General features: G+C 44.0%; 1 protein-coding gene across 1 annotated transcript in view; it reads right to left on the bottom strand.

Annotated features, from left to right (window-relative positions):
• Positions 1 to 12828: 12828 nt before the first annotated feature.
• The window catches only part of LOC117305128, a 29835-nt gene continuing 29158 nt past the window's right edge, over positions 12829 to 13505 (bottom strand). The window contains exon 4 of the mRNA XM_033789899.1: positions 12829 to 13160. Within this exon, the coding sequence (XP_033645790.1) occupies positions 12906 to 13160 (255 nt within the window). The 3' untranslated portion in view covers positions 12829 to 12905. The remainder of the gene's footprint in view (positions 13161 to 13505) is intronic.

The following is a 13505-nucleotide window of genomic DNA, read 5'->3' as shown; positions in this document are numbered from 1 at the left end:
TAATACGGTCCTACATGTAGCGTACTTGAGTATCCTTGAATAATACACCAACTAATCAACAATGATATTTAATACGGTCCTACATGTAGCGTACTTGAGTATCCTTGAATAATACACCAACTAATCAACAATGATATTTTAATACGGTCCTACGTAGCGTACTTGAGTATCCTTGAATAATACACCAACTAATCAACAATGATATTTAATACGGTCCTACGTAGCGTACTTGAGTATCCTTGAATAATACACCAACTAATCAACAATGATATTTAATTATTTGATCTTCTAACTTGCACTCAATTTGACAATATATTTTCTCATTATAAATAAACAAACGAACCAAACATTTATAACGAAATGAACATGGTTATACTGGTTATGTTGCGACGAGATAGAGCGGACGGAACATGGCGTATGCCGAAGGAAATTTCTGCTCAACCCCCGCCCCTGGTGTTTACAAAAATAGTAGCAACGATACAGAATAAAAGTATTAAAACGAAAATTAAAAAGTTTATTCCCCGGGCAGCGAAAAGGGAAGTGCGGACGACTTTTATTTGTAATAGTCAACTCTGGAAATCGCGTTTTGACGGTGCAAATCGACCAAGTTGGGCATCCTGAACAACTTTTCTGTGTGGAGGCATGCAAAATTCGCAAATCCTTGGGAATGACAGCATTTTGGTGCAAAAGTGCCGTCATCATTTGACCAAAAATCGTCGATTACCGCCAAAAAATTACAGTGGCGGAGTTCAAATTTGCACCGGCACACTTGAGTGAGTATCCGCAAGAAGTAATCACGCAAATACGGCTTTTCGGGGTGGCTCGAAAACTAAAAAGTTTATTCCCCGGGCAGGGACAAGGGAAGAGCGGCCATCTTGTTTGTCTAATAGTCAACTCTGGAAATCGCGTTTTGACGGTGCCAATCGACCAAGTTGAGCATCCTGTTCAATTTTTCTTTGTGGAGGCATGCAAAATTCGCAAATCCTTGGGAATGACAGGTTTTTGGTGCAAAAGTGCCGTCATCATTTGACCAAAAATCGTCGATTACTGGCAAAAATTACAGTGGTGGAGTTCAAATTTGCATCGGCACACTCGGTTGGGGTATCCGCAAGAAGTAATCACACTAATTCGGCGTTTCGGGGTGGCTCGAAAACTAAAAAGTTTATTCCCCGGGCAGGGACAAGGGAAGAGCGGACATCTTGTTTTTCTAATAGTCAACTCTGGAACTAGCGTTTTGACGGTGCAAATCGACCAAGTTGAGCATCCTGAACAACTTTCCTGTGTGGAGGCATGCAAAATTCGCAAAACTTTGGGAATGACAGCATTTTGGTGCAAAAGTGACGTCATAATTTGAACAAAAAATCGTCGATTACCGCACAAATATAACAGTGGTGGAGTTCAAATTTGTACCGGCACACTCGGGTGGGGTATCCGCAAGAAGTAATCACGCTAATTCGGCTTTTCGGGGTGGCTTGAAAATTAAAAAGTTTATTCCCCGGGCAGGGAAAAGGGAAGAGCGGCCATCTTGTTTTTCTAATAGTCAACTCTGGAAATCGCGTTTTGACGGTGCAAATCGACCAAGTTGAGCATCCAGAGCAACTTTCCTGTGTGGAGGCATGCACAATTCGCAAAACCTTGGGAATAACAACTTTTTGGTGCAAAAGTGACGTCATAATTTGACCAAAAATCGTTGATTACCGCCAAAATACAACAGTGGCGGAGTTCAAATTTGCACCGGCCCACTCGAGTGGGGTATCCGCAAGAAGTAATAACTTTAATTTGGCCTTTTGGGGTGGCTCGAATATTAAAAAGTTTATTCCCCGGGCAGGGAAAAGGGAAGAGCGGACATCTTGTTTTTCTAATAGTCAACTCTGGAACTAGCGTTTTGACGGTGCAAATCGACCAAGTTGAGCATCCTGAACAACTTTCCTGTGTGGAGGCATGCAAAATTCGCAAAACTTTGGGAATGACAGCATTTTGGTGCAAAAGTGACGTCATAATTTGAACAAAAAATCGTCGATTACCGCACAAATATAACAGTGGTGGAGTTCAAATTTGTACCGGCACACTCGGGTGGGGTATCCGCAAGAAGTAATCACGCTAATTCGGCTTTTCGGGGTGGCTTGAAAATTAAAAAGTTTTTATTCCCCGGGCAGGGAAAAGGGAAGAGCGGCCATCTTGTTTTTCTAATAGTCAACTCTGGAAATCGCGTTTTGACGGTGCAAATCGACCAAGTTGAGCATCCTGAACAACTTTCCTGTTTGGAGGCATGCACAATTCGCAAAACCTTGGGAATAACAACTTTTCGGTGCAAAGGTGACGTCATAGTTTGACCAAAAATCGTCGATTACCGTCAAAATATAACAGTGGCGGAGTAGAAATTTGCACCGGCACACTCGGTTGGGGTATCCGCAAGAAGTAATCACGCTAATTCGGCTTTTCGGGGTGGCTCGAAAATTAAAAAGTTTATTCCCCGGGCAGGGAAAAGGGAAAAGCGGCCATCTTGTTTTTCTAATAGTCAACTCTGGAAATCGCGTTTTGACGGTGCAAATCGACCAAGTTGAGCATCCAGAGCAACTTTCCTGTGTGGAGGCATGCACAATTCGCAAAACCTTGGGAATAACAACTTTTTGGTGCAAAAGTGACGTCATAATTTGACCAAAAATCGTTGATTACCGCCAAAATACAACAGTGGTGGAGTTCAAATTTGCACCGGCCCACTCGGGTGGGGTATCCGCAAGAAGTAATAACTTTAATTTGGCCTTTTGGGGTGGCTCGAATATTAAAAAGTTTATTCCCCGGGCAGGGAAAAGGGGAGAGGGGCCATCTTGTTTTTCTAATAGTCGACTCTGGAAATCGCGTTTTGACGGTGCAAATCGACCAAGTTGAGCATCCTGAACAACTTTCCCGTGTTGAGGCATGCAACATTCGCCAAACCTTGGGAATTACAGCTTTTTGGTGCAAAAGTGACGTCATAATTTGGACAAAAATCGTCGATTACCGCCAAAAAATAACAGTGGTGGAGTTCAAATTTGCACCGGCACGCTTGGTTGGGGTATCCGCAAGAAGTGATCACGCTGATTCGGCTTTTCGGGGTGGCTTGAAAATTAAAAAGTTATTCCCCGGGAAGGGAAAAGGGAAGAGCGGCCATCTTGTTTTTCTAATAGTCAACTCTGGTAATCGCGTTTTGACGGTGTAAATCGACCAAGTTGAGCATCCTGAACAACTTTCCTGTGTGGAGGCATGCAAAATTCGCAAAACCTTGGGAATAACAACTTTTTGGTGCAAAAATGACGTCATAATTTGACCAAAAATCGTCGATTACCGCCAAAATATAACGGTGGCGGAGTTCAAATTTGCACCGGCCCACTCGGGTGGGGTATCCGCAAGAAGTAATCACGCTAATTCGGCCTTTCGGGGTGGTTCGACAATTAAAAAGTTTATTCCCCGGGAAGGGAAAAGGGAAGAGCGGCCATCTTGTTTTTCTAATAGTCAACTCTGGAACTCGCGTTTTGACGGTGCAAATCGACCATCTTGGGCATCCTGAACAACTTTCCTGTGTGGAGGCATCCAAAATTCGCAACACCTTGGGAATTACAACTTTTTGGTGCAAAAGTGACGTCAAAATTTGACAAAAAAATCGTCGATTACCGCCAAAATATAACAGTGGTGGAGTTCAAATTTGCATCGGTACACTCGGGTGGGGTATCCACAAGAAGTAATCACGCTGATTCGGCTTTTCGGGGTGGCATTTAAATGTTTATTCCCCGGGCAGGGAAAAGGGAAGAGCGGCCATCTTGTTGTTCTAATAGTCAACTCTGGTAATCGCGTTTTGACGGTGCAAATCGACCAAGTTGGGCATCCTGAACAACTTTCCTGTGTGGAGGCATGCAAAAATCGCAAATCCTTGGGAATGACAGCATTTTGGTGCAAAAGTGCCGTCATCATTTGACCAAAAATCGTCGATTACTGGCAAAATATAACAGTGGTGGAGTTCAAATTTGCACCGGCACACTTGAGTGGGGTATCCGCAAGAAGTAATCACGCAAATACGGCTTTTCGGGGTGGCTCGAAAACCAAAAAGTTTATTCCCCGGGCCGGGACAAGGGAAGAGCGGCCATCTTGTTTTTCTAATAGTCAACTCTGGAAATCGCGTTTTGACGGTGCCAATCGACCAAGTTGAGCATCCTGTTCAATTTTTCTTTGTGGAGGCATGCAAAATTCGCAAATCCTTGGGAATGACAGGTTTTTGGTGCAAAAGTGCCGTCATCATTTGACCAAAAATCGTCGATTACTTGCAAAATATAACAGTGGCGGAGTTCAAATTTGCACCGACACACTCGGGTGGGGTATCCGCAAGAAGTAATCACGCAAATTCGGCTTTTCGGGGTGGCTCGAAAGCTAAAAAGTTTATTCCCCGGGCAGGGAAAAGGGAAGAGCGGCACTCTTAATTTTTCTAATAGTCAACTCTGGAAATCGCGTTGAACAACTTTTCTGTGTGGAGGCATGCAAAATTCGCAAATCCTTTGGAATGACAGCTTTTTGGTGCAAAAGTGCCGTGACGGTCATAATTTGAACAAAAATCGTCGATTACCGCACAAATATAACAGTGGTGGAGTTCAAATTTGTACCGGCACACTCGGGTGGGGTATCCGCAAGAAGTAATCACGCTATTTCGGCTTTTCGGGGTGGCTTGAAAATTAAAAAGTTTATTCCCCGGGCAGGGAAAACGGAAGAGCGGCCATCTTGTTTTTCTAATAGTCAACTCTGGAAATCGCGTTTTGACGGTGCAAATCGACCAAGTTGAGCATCCTGAACAACTTTCCTGTTTGGAGGCATGCACAATTCGCAAAACCTTGGGAATAACAACTTTTTGGTGCAAAAGTGACGTCATGGTTTGACCAAAAATCGTCAATTACCGTCAAAATATAACAGTGGCGGAGTAGAAATTTGCACCGGCACACTCGGTTTGGGTATCCGCAAGAAGTAATCACGGTAATTCGGCTTTTCGGGGTGGGTCGAAAATTAAAAAGTTTATTCCCCGGGCAGGGAAAAGGGAAGAGCGGCCATCTTGTTTTTCTAATAGTCAACTCTGGAAATCGCATTTTGACGGTGCAAATCGACCAAGTTGAGCATCCAGAGCAACTTTCCTGTGTGGAGGCATGCACAATTCGCAAAACCTTGGGAATAACAACTTTTTGGTGCAAAAGTGACGTCATAATTTGACCAAAAATCGTTGATTACCGCCAAAATACAACCGTAGTGGAGTTCAAATTTGCACCGGCCCACTCGGGTGGGGCATCCGCAAGAAGTAATAACTTTAATTTGGCCTTTTGGGGTGGCTCGAATATTAAAAAGTTTATTCCCCGGGCAGGGAAAAGGGGAGAGGGGCCATCTTGTTTTTCTAATAGTCAACTCTGGTAATCGCGTTTTGACGGTGCAAATCGACCAAGTTGAGCATCCTGAACAACTTTCCCGTGTTGAGGCATGCAGAATTCGCAAAACCTTTGGAATGACAGCTTTTTGCTGCAAAAGTGACGTCAAAATTTGACAAAAAATCGTCGATTACCGCCAAAATATAACAGTGGTGGAGTTCAAATTTGCATCGGTACACTCGGGTGGGGTATCCGCAAGAAGTAATCACGCTAATTCGGCCTTTGGGGGTGGTTCGACAATTAAAAAGTTTATTCCCCGGGCAGGGAAAAGGGAAGAGCGGCACTCTTAATTTTTCTAATAGTCAACTCTGGAAATCGCGTTGAACAACTTTTCTGTGTGGAGGCATGCAAAATTCGCAAATCCTTTGGAATGACAGCTTTTTGGTGCAAAAGTGCCGTGACGGTCATAATTTGAACAAAAATCGTCGATTACCGCACAAATATAACAGTGGTGGAGTTCAAATTTGTACCGGCACACTCGGGTGGGGTATCCGCAAGAAGTAATCACGCTATTTCGGCTTTTCGGGGTGGCTTGAAAATTAAAAAGTTTATTCCCCGGGCAGGGAAAACGGAAGAGCGGCCATCTTGTTTTTCTAATAGTCAACTCTGGAAATCGCGTTTTGACGGTGCAAATCGACCAAGTTGAGCATCCTGAACAACTTTCCTGTTTGGAGGCATGCACAATTCGCAAAACCTTGGGAATAACAACTTTTTGGTGCAAAAGTGACGTCATGGTTTGACCAAAAATCGTCAATTACCGTCAAAATATAACAGTGGCGGAGTAGAAATTTGCACCGGCACACTCGGTTTGGGTATCCGCAAGAAGTAATCACGGTAATTCGGCTTTTCGGGGTGGGTCGAAAATTAAAAGTTTATTCCCCGGGCAGGGAAAAGGGAAGAGCGGCCATCTTGTTTTTCTAATAGTCAACTCTGGAAATCGCATTTTGACGGTGCAAATCGACCAAGTTGAGCATCCAGAGCAACTTTCCTGTGTGGAGGCATGCACAATTCGCAAAACCTTGGGAATAACAACTTTTTGGTGCAAAAGTGACGTCATAATTTGACCAAAAATCGTTGATTACCGCCAAAATACAACCGTAGTGGAGTTCAAATTTGCACCGGCCCACTCGGGTGGGGCATCCGCAAGAAGTAATAACTTTAATTTGGCCTTTTGGGGTGGCTCGAATATTAAAAAGTTTATTCCCCGGGCAGGGAAAAGGGGAGAGGGGCCATCTTGTTTTTCTAATAGTCAACTCTGGTAATCGCGTTTTGACGGTGCAAATCGACCAAGTTGAGCATCCTGAACAACTTTCCCGTGTTGAGGCATGCAGAATTCGCAAAACCTTTGGAATGACAGCTTTTTGCTGCAAAAGTGACGTCAAAATTTGACAAAAAATCGTCGATTACCGCCAAAATATAACAGTGGTGGAGTTCAAATTTGCATCGGTACACTCGGGTGGGGTATCCGCAAGAAGTAATCACGCTAATTCGGCCTTTGGGGGTGGTTCGACAATTAAAAAGTTTATTCCCCGGGCAGGGAAAAGGGAAGAGCGGCACTCTTAATTTTTCTAATAGTCAACTCTGGAAATCGCGTTGAACAACTTTTCTGTGTGGAGGCATGCAGAATTCGCAAATCCTTTGGAATGACAGCTTTTTGGTGCAAAATTGCCGTGACGGTCATAATTTGAACAAAAATCGTCGATTACCGCACAAATATAACAGTGGTGGAGTTCAAATTTGTACCGGCACACTCGGGTGGGGTATCCGCAAGAAGTAATCACGCTATTTCGGCTTTTCGGGGTGGCTTGAAAATTAAAAAGTTTATTCCCCGGGCAGGGAAAACGGAAGAGCGGCCATCTTGTTTTTCTAATAGTCAACTCTGGAAATCGCGTTTTGACGGTGCAAATCGACCAAGTTGAGCATCCTGAACAACTTTCCTGTTTGGAGGCATGCACAATTCGCAAAACCTTGGGAATAACAACTTTTTGGTGCAAAAGTGACGTCATGGTTTGACCAAAAATCGTCAATTACCGTCAAAATATAACAGTGGCGGAGTAGAAATTTGCACCGGCACACTCGGTTTGGGTATCCGCAAGAAGTAATCACGGTAATTCGGCTTTTCGGGGTGGGTCGAAAATTAAAAAGTTTATTCCCCGGGCAGGGAAAAGGGAAGAGCGGCCATCTTGTTTTTCTAATAATCAACTCTGGAAATCGCATTTTGACGGTGCAAATCGACCAAGTTGAGCATCCAGAGCAACTTTCCTGTGTGGAGGCATGCACAATTCGCAAAACCTTGGGAATAACAACTTTTTGGTGCAAAAGTGACGTCATAATTTGACCAAAAATCGTTGATTACCGCCAAAATACAACCGTAGTGGAGTTCAAATTTGCACCGGCCCACTCGGGTGGGGCATCCGCAAGAAGTAATAACTTTAATTTGGCCTTTTGGGGTGGCTCGAATATTAAAAAGTTTATTCCCCGGGCAGGGAAAAGGGGAGAGGGGCCATCTTGTTTTTCTAATAGTCAACTCTGGTAATCGCGTTTTGACGGTGCAAATCGACCAAGTTGAGCATCCAGAGCAACTTTCCTGTGTGGAGGCATGCACAATTCGCAAAACCTTGGGAATAACAACTTTTTGGTGCAAAAGTGACGTCATAATTTGACCAAAAATCGTTGATTACCGCCAAAATACAACCGTAGTGGAGTTCAAATTTGCACCGGCCCACTCGGGTGGGGCATCCGCAAGAAGTAATAACTTTAATTTGGCCTTTTGGGGTGGCTCGAATATTAAAAAGTTTATTCCCCGGGCAGGGAAAAGGGGAGAGGGGCCATCTTGTTTTTCTAATAGTCAACTCTGGTAATCGCGTTTTGACGGTGCAAATCGACCAAGTTGAGCATCCTGAACAACTTTCCCGTGTTGAGGCATGCAGAATTCGCAAAACCTTTGGAATGACAGCTTTTTGCTGCAAAAGTGACGTCAAAATTTGACAAAAAATCGTCGATTACCGCCAAAATATAACAGTGGTGGAGTTCAAATTTGCATCGGTACACTCGGGTGGGGTATCCGCAAGAAGTAATCACGCTAATTCGGCCTTTGGGGGTGGTTCGACAATTAAAAAGTTTATTCCCCGGGAAGGGAAAAGAGAAGAGCGGCCATCTTGTTTTTCTAATAGTTAACTCTGGAACTCGCGTTTTGACGGTGCAAATCGACCATCTTGGGCATCCTGAACAACTTTTCTGTGTGGAGGCATCCAAAATTCGCAACACCTTGGGATTTACAACTTTTTGGTGCAAAAGTGACGTCAACATTTGAAAAAAAAATCGTAGGTTTCCCGCCAAAATATAACAGTGGTGGAGTTCAAATTTGCATCGGTATACTCGGGTGGGGTATCCGCAAGAAGTAATCACGCTGATTCGGCTTTTCGGGGTGGCATTTAAAAGTTTATTCCCGGGCAGGGAAAAGGGAAGAGCGGCCATCTTGTTGTTCTAATAGTCAACTCTGGTAATCGCGTTATGACGGTGCAAATCGACCAAGTTGGGCATCCTGAACAACTTTCCTGTGTGGAGGCATGCAGAATTCGCAAAACCTTGGGAATCACAGCTTTTTGGTGCAAAACTGACGTCATAATTTGACCAAAAATAGTCGCTCACTGCCAAAATATAACAGTGGTGGAGTTCAAATTTGCACCGGCACACTCGGGTGGGGTATCCTGATTCGGCTTTTCGGGGTGGCTCGAAATTAAAAAGTTTACTCCCCGGGCAGGGAAAATGGAAGAGCGGCCATCTTGTTTTTCTAATAGTCAACTCTGGAACTCGCGTTGGGGTATCCGCAAGAAGTGATGACGCTGATTTGGCTTTTCGGGGTGGCTCGAAAATTAAAAAGTTTATTCCCCGGGAAGGGAAAAGGGAAGAGCGGCCATCTTGTTTTTCTAATAGTCAACTCTGGTAATCGCGTTTTGACGGTGCAAATCGACCAAGTTGAGCATCCTGAACAACTTTCCTGTGTAGAGGCATGTGCAAAATTCGCAAAACCTTGGGAATAACAACTTTTTGGTGCAAAAGTGACGTCACAATTTGACAAAAAATCGTCGATTACCGCCAAAATATAACAGTGGTGGAGTTCAAATTTGCATCGGTACACTTGGGTGGGGTTCGCAAGAAGTAATCACGCTGATTCGGCTTTTCGGGGTGGCATTTAAAAGTTTATTCCCCGGGCAGGGAAAATGGAAGAGCGGCCATCTTGTTGTTCTAATAGTCAACTCTGGTAATCGCGTTTTGACGGTGTAAATCGACCAAGTTGGGCATCCTGAACAACTTTCCTGTGTGGAGGCATGCAAAATTCGCAAAACCTTGGGAATGACAGCTTTTTGGTGCAAAACTGACGTCATAATTTGACAAAAATAGTCGATCACCGCCAAAATATAACAGTGGTGGAGTTCAAATGTGCACCGGCACTCTCGGGTGGGGTATCCAGATTCGGCTTTTTGGGGTGGCTCGAAAATTAAAAAGTTTATTCCCCGGGAAGCGAAAAGGGAAGAGCGGCCATCTTGTTTTTTTCTAATAGTCAACTCTGGTAATCGCGTTTTGACGGTGCAAATCGACCAAGTTGAGCATCCTGAACAACTTTCCTGTGTAGAGGCATGCAAAATTCGCAAAACCTTGGGAATAACAACTTTTTGGTGCAAAAGTGACGTCATAATTTGACCAAAAATCGTCGATTACCGCCAAAATATAACGGTGGCGGAGTTCAAATTTGCACCGGCCCACTCGGGTGGGGTATCCGCAAGAAGTATACACGCTAATTCGGCCTTTCGGGGTGGTTAGACAATTAAAAAGTTTATTCCCCGGGAAGGGAAAAGGGAAGAGCGGCCATCTTGTTTTTCTAATAGTCAACTCTGGCACTCGCGTTTTGACGGTGCAAATCGACCATCTTGGGCATCCTGAACAACTTTCCTGTGTGGAGGCATGCAAAATTCGCAAAACCTTGGGAATTACAACTTTTTGCACCGGCACAATCGGGTGGGGTATCCGCAAGAAGTAATCACATTAATTCGGCTTTTTGGGGTGGCTCGAAAATAAAAAAGTTTATTCCCCGGGCAGGGAAAAGGGAAGAGCGGCCATCTTGTTTTTCTAACAGTCAACTCTGAGAATCGCGTTTTGACGGTGCAAATCGACCAAGTTGAGCATCCTGAACAACTTTTCTGTGTGGAGGCTTGCAAACTTCGCAAAACCTAGGGAATTACAGCTTTTTGGTGCAAAAGTGACGTCATAATTTGACAAAAAATCGTCGATTACCGCCAAAATATAACAGTGGCGGTGTTCAAATTTGCACCGGCACAATCGGGTGGGGTATCCGCAAGAAGTAATGACACAACATGGCTTACAATATCACTTATATGCAGACGACACCCAATTATACACCTCATTCAGCCCCACTACCACAGGTGATAGCTCCAAGATGCTTGAGTCACTCGCCAACTGCCTGACCGATATCCAGAACTGGATGTCGGCCAATTTCCTCAAGTTCAATCCTGACAAAACCACATTTCTTGTCATATCGTCTCCCCAGCTCAAAAACAAAATACACATTCAAGACTTGCAGGTTGACGATGCTATTGTCCCACCCAGCTCTGATACCCGCAATCTTGGAGTGTCATTTGATCAATTCATGACTCTTGAGAAACATGTATCTAACACCTGCCAGGTGTCCTATATGCACATTAGAAGGATTGCAGCAATCCGGCGCCTGCTTACAACGAATGCAGCAGAGCAGCTGATACATGCCTTCATTACCACCAGACTCGACTTCTGCAACAGTCTCCTTGCTGGACTGCCTCAAAATACACTGCGTCGATTACAATCAGTCCAAAATGCCGCTGCAAAATTACTTACAGGTACAAAAATGTCTTGTCATATCTCACCCATCCTACACAATCTTCACTGTCTTCCAATTAGTTTCAGAATTCAGTACAAAATCAACCTCCTGACATTCAAAACACTTCATGGTTCAGCCCCTCCCTACCTTCAGAGCATGCTTCAGCACCGGCATGCCAGGCCAGGTCTGAGGTCATCAGGCAGCATGCTTCTTGTTCCCCGGACTCGCCTTGCCTCTTATGGTGACAGGGCCTTCTCTAATCTTGCCCCCCGCCTCTGGAACTCTCTGCCTCAAAGTCTAAGAGATACACATGACATTTCTCACTTCCAAAACTCCCTTAAAACACATCTTTTCAGACTGGCATTTGAACACATCTGAGATTTTCTTTTATTGACCTGGACCGGCGCCTTTGAATGTTTTTACAGAGTTAGTGCGCCTTACAAATGCTGTGTTTATTATTTATTATTATTATTATTATTATTATTATTATCCAATAACTACTATAAAAACTAAGCTAATTAGTAAACTATTCTATATCGTAAGGTTTGCGGTTACACCATGTGATGACCTGTAGATGAGTTGGGGTGGTTCTGAAAAAACCCGTTTGTTTCAGCTTTCTTCAGAAGACTATCAGAGCATACTGATATGATCGAAACATCGAGTTGAAACATAATGGTTCTTTTCAGAACCATCCCAACTCATAATTAGAGATTATCATTACATGGTATAACCTCAAACCTAGCCTGAACATTCAAGGCTCGCGAACAACTCCAGAGAGTGGCATCTAGCGTCTAGGTCAATCCCCATCCATCTTCACCATTTACCAATATTGGGTGCGTTCGATTAGCTTCCCTGGGTCTACCCCACGTTGCTCACTCGGGTGAGCCCCTGACAAGAGCTAAACGAACGATCACTCACCAGTCTCGTAGTGACTTCATGCACCTGGGACCAGCCGCAAGTGACCCACTCCACAAGCGGGTGCTGACCCGGGTGATGAGGCCCTGGAATGACGTCGTTAGAACGCACCGAGGGCAGACCGGGTCGACCCAGGGAAGCTAAACGAACGCACCCACTAACGACGACCGCAGCTGCCAAATGTCACCTCGGACCAATGACCACATAATATTGAAAGCTTACGTCACTGCACGTTTACTCATGGCATGTATCCAATGAAATCACTGGTTCTGAAAAGAAAGTACCTGTCTTTATCCTTGCGGATACCAGTCTACCGCAAACCTTACTATATCGTATTTCCACCGTGCACATTTGCAAATCATACTTTAAGGCTCTGGACACTATTGGTAAAAACTCAAAATAATGGAGAGCTGTTGATAGTATAAAACATTGTGAGCAACGGCTCCCTCTGAAGTAATGTTGTTTTCGAGAAAGAAGTAATTTTCCACGAATTTGATTTCGAGACCTCAGAATAAGATTTTGAGGTCTCGAAGCATTCTCTCGCAACTTCGACGAACAATTGAGTGCAATTAATGTTCACAGGTTTGTTATTTTGTACAAATGTTGAGATACACAAAGTGAGAAGGCTGGTCTTTAACAATTACCAAAAGTGTCCAGTATCTTTAAACTGTGCTACTAAACTAAACTCTGCTGTTGCGAGTAGCTGAGCCAGTTGATGATGCAACACCAAGACTATAACTCCTTGGCCTGATAGACATCTCACCACGGAAAGCCTCCATCCATAACATTCGTACCCGCGGGTTACACGTGAAAGATAAAAATATCAGCAGGCCTTGACAGGAATTCAGAACGATGAAGATATACCATAAGACGTTTACGTTACTTATGGCTGCAGCGAAACCAAAGATCCACGTGAAACCCAGTAATGTAGAGATCTATCATAGAAAGAGAGGAGTATTCAAAATTGTCATCATGGACTAGCGGTTTATAACAATGTGTTGGTTTACCTGCATGTGTTCTTATGCCCTTGGTGACCCTTGCCTTTTTCGTTGTGAGTCTTACAAGCAGTGTTAGTCTGTCAATAGGTTATGGAACAAAAGCCATGGCTTCACCCAATTCTAAGTTTTGCACTTCTGACTTATTAATAATGTTAGCTGCTGTTTAAAACGTCCACTGTTAATATAGGTTTTATCGGTCAGTTTAGGAAAATGAGCAGCCAATTTAACCACCAAGCTATTCTATTTCGCGCGAAATCGAATGCTACTCAAAAGGGTCTTTCG

Source organism: Asterias rubens, chromosome 22 (genome assembly GCF_902459465.1).
Source record: "Asterias rubens chromosome 22, eAstRub1.3, whole genome shotgun sequence".
NCBI classification, from domain to species: domain Eukaryota; kingdom Metazoa; phylum Echinodermata; class Asteroidea; order Forcipulatida; family Asteriidae; genus Asterias; species Asterias rubens.
This window is presented reverse-complemented; position numbering and strand designations above follow the sequence as displayed.